Source organism: Canis lupus, chromosome 22 (assembly GCF_011100685.1).
Source record: "Canis lupus familiaris isolate Mischka breed German Shepherd chromosome 22, alternate assembly UU_Cfam_GSD_1.0, whole genome shotgun sequence".
NCBI classification, from domain to species: domain Eukaryota; kingdom Metazoa; phylum Chordata; class Mammalia; order Carnivora; family Canidae; genus Canis; species Canis lupus.
This window is the reverse complement of record NC_049243.1, coordinates 52,135,413-52,143,745: the sequence shown is the minus strand read 5'-3', so window position 1 is coordinate 52,143,745 and position 8,333 is coordinate 52,135,413. Positions and strand designations below refer to the sequence as shown.

Genomic DNA, 8,333 nt, shown 5'->3' with positions numbered 1-8,333 from the left:
TATTAAAATAAAATGTCTATTTTATTGTGTTCTGAAATTCTAGTCATTACACTTACATTTAGGTTTGTTGTCTATGATATACTGAGGTAAGTTTAATTTTTAGATGAAGTTGATTATGAGTAATGGGTTTGTTTGACCTCAGTCTAATGAAAAGAGTCTTTTCTACCTATATATATCAAAAATCTTACTGTTAATTCTTACAGTTACGATGAGGCTTTCCCTCATTTTAGCTTTTACTTACACGTGCTTGCATGTTGTAAAGCTTGCATGTTGTCCTAATAGTTCTAATTTTTATCATCTGCTATAGATTTATAGCATAGCAAAGCCTAAGTAACAATTTTTGATGTCTTCCAAAACACAATTTAAATAATGTTCTGAACTCAGGTCAGTGTAAGTATCTTCGGGTCATCCCTAAACTGGAGGCCCCCAGAAACCTGTGTTGATTCTTGGACTACTCTTGATCTTCTTTATTGTGTAACTGGAGAGCTGGTTTAATTTTATGGGTTAGTGTGCAATATGGATTCCTGTACAGTCACTTTTATAGGATTGATGCTCAATAAATAATGGTTGAATAATTGAATTGGGTGACTCAGAGGTCATCAGAAATTGTAAGACCTTTGGAACCAGAGTTAGGCCATGTTTTCCAGACAAAAATATTTGGTATTTTTTTTTTGTTGTTTATTAATGTTAATAATAGCCTATGTAACATAAGCAAATAATGTTATCACTAAATATAGGAAAGAACTATAGAAAGAAATCTGATACATTACTAAAAGATTTCTCTTTCCTTTAAATGGCATAAAACAAAAAAAAAAATAGCATAAAAGATAAGAAGCAACTAACATTGCCTGGCATAATAGCTTCTCAATAAATAGTAGTAATAGTTAATTACCTTTTATGTTGTTCCTTAGGTGATAGAACAAAGATGTAATAAGCTTTCCACCAATAAGTAGGAAAACAAACCATAGCTTTCTGGCAGTGATTATTTTAGGAGGGATCAAATTCACAGCCACAATGTAAAGAAAAGAGTCCAGTTTGGAAATGCAAGAAGAACCAGTATGAGAAGTGTTCTCTTTATACAAACTTAGCATGTAAAAAGGCTCCAATAATTACAGAACATCTCCCCAGATTTTACTCTACTTGTGAAATACCTCAGGGAACTCAGCAAGTTTTTATAGAACCTTGGAGCTATGTGAGTTCAGAAGAACTGAATGGAGAATATTTTTGATTCAACTGTTTCTCTGGCACCTGTCCATATTGGGATATTCTGGAACCCAGGACAGGACACCAGAATGTTATAGAAGGAGCATATGGTATTCATCCCTGATTGATTAATATCAAAAATACTTTGCTAATTATTTGGCAATGTTATCCCATTTTTCCTCTTTCAAAAAAGAATTCTGTCCATTTTTTTTCAGCCTGCTTCTCCTAAGTCATTTGGCATTAAGTCCATAGACTCAGTATTCCCTCTTTCTTTACTTCTCAAACTTTATTTAGACTGCCATTAATATTGGTAATTTCTTTGAGCTTTATGACATGATTCTTTTGGCATACTGAAGGCATCACTATTTAACTTTCTAGTTTCTTAACTTTAACAGAATTTACTTGTCGTAGATTTTTTTTTCCTATCTTACCTAAAATTGACTAATGTTTCCCAAAAGGGTTCTGGATATTGGAATCAAATTTTGACATCTCAAAATGACTAGTAGATATTAGAAAACTCTAGCAGTGGGATAGTTATTACATTAAAAATTTTTTTGATAACTGATAACCAAGGGGTTAATTTTCTTTAAAATCGATTTCATCTCTCAATCCTCAACAATAGAAATCGATGGCTCTTTCTTTATGAGATAGTTTGCTGTCCCACGTAGTGGAGGTTGTAGTTTTAAATTTTTTGCATTAAAATGGAGTTTCTAAAAACATTTTTAAACTAAAACTTTTATGTCAGTTTTCCATAAAATGGAAATAAATTGCCATAACTTTAATTCATTTACTTAACAAGAGTGAGAGTGGTCAATTCTTCTTTTCTGAAATGCTCAGGTCACAAATATGTTGAAATGCCAATATTTGTTAGTTTGAGTCGTGAGTACACAGGAATTGTGATATTATTCTTTGTGGTAGCTTGTGTTATTTTATACATTGTATTTTTTCCCCAAATAAGATGAAATCTTTAGTTCTGCCTTAAATCTTCTGATTTTCTGAGAAAGTAGGAAGCTAGGTTTTATCCTGGTGAAATAGAAAATTTGTCCATTTTGTTAGGTTAGATGGTGGTGGCAGGTGACAAGGTTATATATTAGCACAGATGAGAAGGGAATGAAGGTGAATTCAATGTTAGATCAGTTAATGGGTGCAGAAACAAGCAATGAACTAGGGTAATCTAAGCAGAGTGCTTTCTGTTCATAAAAATTATTTAAAGATAATGGGTTGTCTGCCTAGAAAAGGTGCTAACTTTTTTCATATGACCCTCTCCAGCAAAATATAGCTTGCCGCCTAGATTTTAGTGGTTGTCTTTTTAATAGGCTGTTTCTATAAGTACATATTTGTCATATGCCTAGTCTATATTTTTCAAAGAGCACTTTAAGTAGAATTCAAATAATAACTAAAGGAACTTGAGTCTTCTTTAATGTTTTGGAGGCTTTCGATGCTGTTTTTGCAAATGTAAGTAAGGTGGAGCTCATTTTGGCTGGGAGGGGCGGTAATAAACTATTATTTCTCTTTAAACCCCTTCCCTCTCATGTATTTTCTAAGGTCTACTAATTAGAATGGTTAATTTTCCTTTTAAAAATGCACTTTTAACAGAAGACTCTGTTAGATGGCTCCAGGAGCCAGCAGCCCGCCGACTCATTCTGGGCAGAGGAAGGAGAGGGTCCAGGGCTGGGGCTGGGGCTGGGCTGGGGCTGGGGCTGGGGCTGGGGCTGGGGCTGGGGCTGGGTGCCGGCTAGGAGGGACTTCCAGGGGGAAAGTAGCGGAGAGACTGCAGTGACACTGCCCTCCCCGGGCGGGTTGAAGCATCTCACTGGTGACGGGTCTGAAAGCACGTGGCTACGTCATGGAAAGCCAGTCTTTTCAATGCAAACTTCAACTCCTCCTCCTCCTCCCTCTAATGCCTGTAACTCACATCCGAGGCTGGGCGAGGAATCCGGAGGGGAGCTTTTCCTCATGCTCACCGTTGTTGGAAACTGGGAGAGTGACAGGAAGGAGGAAGGGGATCTGTGGCGCTCTCTACCTACTACCAGCCTGACAAGGGGAGGGGGCACCTGGATTTGCATCTTTTCTTCGTGGTGATTGAGAACTGCAGGTTCAATCCGATCCCACTGAGCACTGGCGATTGATTATAAAAAAAAAAAAAATCGACACAGGGCGAAGGGAGGCTCTGTCTTCGGCTGTCAGACTCGATCTCGGAGGTGGTATTGGTGTGTGTGTGTGTGCTGGTGTTTTTTTTTTTTTTTCTTTTTTTTTTCTTCTTTCTTTCTTTCTTTCCTTTTTTTTTCTTCTCTCCTAGGGGCTACACAATGGCAGTCTTCTCTCAGTGAGATGAATCCTGCTTTGCCTTCTGCAGACCCACCCATCCTCATAGCGATCAAGTAAAAGGCTATGGTTTTCTCTTTGGGGATCTTTTGTGCATTACTGTTCTCTCTGATTAGTTCTGGTCTCTGTTGGGATTTCTTTGCTTTTTTGTTTGGCTTCATGCTGAAAAAGGATTTTTTTTCCAACCCTTTGGTAATAATCCAGTGGTGATCGAGGGGGATAAATCATTCACCCTGGCCGAAAAAAAACAATCACTGAGAAGTCTCAAAGAAATATACCACGTGAGGGGAAAAAACTGGGAGAAGATCCGGAATATTATCGTTTTTCCTATGGTAAAACCGGTGCCCCTCTTCAGGAGAACTGATTTCAAATTATTATTATGCAACCACAAGGATCTCTTCTTTCTCAGGGTGTCTAAGCTGCTGGATTGCTTTTCGCCCAAATCAATGTGGTTTCTTTGGAACATTTTCAGCAAAGGAACGCATATGCTGCAGTGTCTTTGTGGCAAGAGTCTTAAGAAAAACAAGAACCCAACTGGTAAGCAAAACATGCATCATGTTATGTTTTTCCTCATAATAACCTGTCTGTTGCTCACTGAGCTAGATCTGCAGTTCTGCTATGCAGGAAGGCAGGGGAAACAGAAAAGGAACCAGGACAGTGTTGCATATAGAGGTGTTGATGGATAAACAAGTAACAGCTGGATCGGCGTCTCTGAGCCCGAAAACCATGATCAGCATCTCTTGGCTGTGACACGATCCATCACTAGGAGGGAGGAGGAAACTTTTTTTTTTTTTTTTTAATGTATTTGGTTGCCTATGTTTGGTGAAATATTGAAGGGCTGTGGCTTAAGGTTTTGCCCGAGGCAGCTGAAGCTTCGGTAGTTGCCAGGAGAAAGACCCGCGAGCTCTCTTCACTCCTGCTGCAGGTTCAGGGACGTAGCTAGGTGCCGAGGACCTGCTCTAGACTTTCCGATTAGCTTGCACAATATTCGCCACCCCATCACCTTTACCAAAGTAGAAGAGGCCCTCTCCCTCGCGGCCCCGCTCCTCCGTCAGCCCCCGCCTCCCTCCCCCGTCTAGTTCTCGGTGCACGAGTATTAACTCATCCCCCGTCTGCCTCCGACACCTCCTGCCACTGGGAATACTTGAGCTGGGCTTATGCCCGGGGCAACCCCAGACGGAGAAGACGAGCCCAGTCCTTCTCATGTATGCAATTTGAAAGCCCCTTTTAAAAGGCAGTGTCAAGACCCTGCGCCCGAGTCCCACGGGTGGGACGAGCGGGGCGGTGGGTCCCAGCTTCAGGCTCCGGTGATCTTGCGTCCCTATTCCGTAAGCTCCAACCGGGAAACTTGCAGTGCATTACATAAGAAATGCAAATGCAGGTGATTCGGGGCGTCGAGTCCCGGGGGTTCACTTCCCGGTATCCCAAGCTGAGGCGTTTGGGGGCGGCCGCGAAGTTGTGGGCGAGCAACCGGGGGAGGCCAGGCCGGAGGGCTGCGTGGCAGCGGCGGCGCGCCGGCGAGGAGGCTGGGCGCAGCCAGTCTGCGAGGCGCGCGCGGGCAGCGGGGGTGCGCGGCGTCCCCGGGTCAGTTCAGGCTGGGGAGGGCCCGGGGGCCGGTGTTTGTGTCTGGGGCTGCGTTGGGGGGCGGGGGCGGGGCCCCGGGCGTCCCGCAGTGGCCGCCCGGGCGCCGGAGGCTCCTGACGTTGGCACTGCGGTGTAGTAGATCATGCCTCCCCGCGGCCGCCCTGACACCCCGAGCTCTGCCGGGGGCTGCGCTGGCGCCCGGAGCCCCGGCGGCCGGGCAGCAAGTGGCTGCTGCCCCCCAGCCTCGGAACCTAGCAAACGCAGCGTAGCTGGGGCGGCAGGCTGCGAGGGGGCCCTCCAGAGAGGGGGAGGACCAGGGAGGAGGAGGGAGTGGGAGGAGGAGGATGGGAGGTGCAGGGGGGAGGTAGGCGGGGATGGGGGTGGTGGGTGTGGAGGCTGAGCACCCAGTGAGGCCCCCACTGCTGCAGGAGTAGGGAAACTGCGAGTTGTTAGACCGTCCGGAAGGGCAGGTGCTCGCTTGTGGGCGGAGGACGCCTGGGCAGCGGCCCCAGCCGGGACGTTTGGGCGGCAGTGGATGCTCTGGGAGAGGTCTCCGCTGCCCGCGGGCACGCTGCTGCAGTGGGCTCCGGGGCTCTGCCCTGCAATTCTCGTCGCTGTGCTGTAGCTCTACCCCTCGCTCACCGTCCCCCTCCGTCCCCTCCTCCGCCTCCTCCCTCCCTGCTCCCCTCCCCCTCCGTCTCCTGTCCTTTTACCCTTCTCTCTCTCAACTCCTCAGCGTTTAGCAACTCTGAACTAATACCACCATCCTGGGCATTGCCCAAGGAGAAAGCGGTGTTGTCACCTTACCACCCGCATTTCTTACTCAACTGTGGGGTGTACCCCCACCCCACATGAAGCCCCCCACTTGCTGATGTTTCACTGATACCTAGATCTGCAACACTACTATCTCACAAGTTAATGTGAAGACCCTTTTTGCAAGACTTACCAAAGTGGGACAAGCCGAGCGCTGCTGTCAGAAGGGAGGCTTGCTCCTCCATGCAGTAAAAATAGTGGGTTTTGAAGCCTTTCCGTGTGGAAAGATTTAGCTCCCTTCTGAGAAAGGAACAATGTAAAAGCATTTTTTTTTCTTTTCTTTTTTTTAGACTCGGCCATTTGTCTAGGGACCTTGAAGTTAGTCCCTCCATAGTACTGTAAAGTGGAAAAGAATTCTGCTCTGAACACTAAGCTTCCTTACTGGCCTTTATTTATATATATATATAATATATATATATATATATTAAACAATTTTACTGGAAACACTAATCTCTCCCCCCCATACACGGTGCAAGATATTTTTATTGCACCTCCCCTCCCCCACCCCACCCACTTTCATCTCTCTGGAATAAAGTAGATATTTTTCCTTTCAAGGCATTTTGGAAGGTGTCAAATGACAAATTATTTTTAGAGTAATTTATTTTGCAGCTTATGAATGCTAAAGTACTTGGGTGGGTTAATTGATGGGTTAATTCAAACATCATGGTGATGACAACATCACCAACTATTCTAATGGGATAGTGTAGGCTTAGGTTGCCGGAAGTTAGAGTGCCAACCTGGGAATGGGAGCATTTGTAAATTATTTTAAAAATGTGACATTAGTGTGTCATACTATCTCATCTTCTAAAAGTTTTGCTTCTTGAACTCACATTAAATCCATGCTTAGCCATTCCCTTTCAGGATTGTAGTTGGTAGGTTCCATTCTCCTTCTGCTATTAACATGAAACCTAAAATTGTTTGCAGGTTTTTGATCCCAAGATAGCAGTATAACCAAGAAGTTAATTGGGTAATTAAAATAAAACAAAGACTAAAATCTTCTTAACTGTTAAAACCAGAAAGAACAGATTGACTACTACCTATTATGTTATCTTAAATCTAAAACAAGGACAATTAACTGGTTTCAAACGAAGAAGCTCCGCAGAATACCTCCAACCACCAGTACCAGGATCATGAATTTTGTGCAAAGACTTCTTAGATTGATAATTCTTCTCAATCTTTGCAAGCTATAGAATAAATCACTGATTATTCCCAATTTTTAAATTGTTGATAGGTACGGGTAGTTTGGTCAAGGCTCCTGGGAGGACTTTTGGAGCACTGCTATAGAGTTATGTTGGTGTGAAAATAAGTAGATAATAGAGTCATGAATTTAAGGACAAAGTTATTTATCTCCCCAAAAGCTATTAGCATTTAAATAAGAGGTGTTAATTTCAAAGGTTTTTTTGGTAGTTGCTTTTATGTAAAATTTAACTAGAAAAGAACACGAAGAATATACTTGTACAATATATAGTAGGGCTTTTTAAAATAAATTACAATAGCTTAGAAGTATCCTGCATAAAAACTAAATCTACCATCTTCATAGAAACGTCCAGTATCTCACAATATGACTATTAGCAGAAAACACACACCTATGCTTAAATGTCCTACTTTCCCCTATTTTCCTAGTAGAGCAGTAACTGTATGTTTAGAATAAATATTACCTGCTTCAGCTTTCACTGTATGAGTCATGCAAGGTGATCGTATTTTAGGCAAATCGCTAAATAGGGAATACTAAATCCAAGTCTCTTATTTAGCCTGGAGGAGGGCCTGGTATGTTTCTTTAAACCAGCAATGATAGTGTAGACTGACCAACGTGTAGCAAAGGCCAGTGCGGTACCAATCTAGGTCACTAGACTTTGAGTGACAGCTGCTAAGAAATGTGGTTAGAAAAAAGGTAAACACTATGGTCATGTCATGGATATCTCTTTTTTTTTTTTTTTGGTTTTTAAATCATGGATATCTCTTTAGACAGATAATGTACAACAAGGAAAAGAAACTACAGAGCCTCAAATATATACACCCAGTGAACCACACTCATGGCACCTCCAAACTTCTTTGGATTGATAGGGTTTTGGAAAGCACAGAATTTAGGATACGTTATAATCAAGGATAATTTTGGATACCAGGGACAGTGAGTGGAAGGAGGGTACGAAGCTAGAAGTTCAGCAGAGCACATTTAGAAAATCCCACAAACTCACAGCCCAGAGGGTCTCTTTTTCCGAACTCAGTCTTTCTGCCATATAACTTGGAGATGAAACAGGCAGGGCTTGGTAGAACTCATTGTCATTTTCTTTTTCCTACTTGATTTGGTGTCTTTCAGCTCTGCTTTTGCCTTTCACTAAAGCTGTTTTAGGTGCCAAAAACATCTGGTACGCCTGTTACTCATTTAAATATATGTTATTCTTTTAAAA

At 42.9% G+C, this 8,333-nt stretch overlaps 1 protein-coding gene across 2 annotated transcripts in view; it reads left to right on the top strand.

Moving 5' to 3' along the window:
- The first annotated feature begins 3,056 nt into the window (after nt 1–3,056).
- FGF14 (fibroblast growth factor 14) overlaps nt 3,057–8,333 on the top strand; it is a 601,957-nt gene continuing 596,680 nt past the window's right edge. For both annotated transcript variants that reach the window (XM_038569993.1, XM_038569988.1), the window contains exon 1: nt 3,057–4,065. In XM_038569993.1, coding sequence (XP_038425921.1) covers nt 3,858–4,065 — 208 coding nt within the window. In that variant the 5' untranslated portion in view covers nt 3,057–3,857. The remainder of the gene's footprint in view (nt 4,066–8,333) is intronic.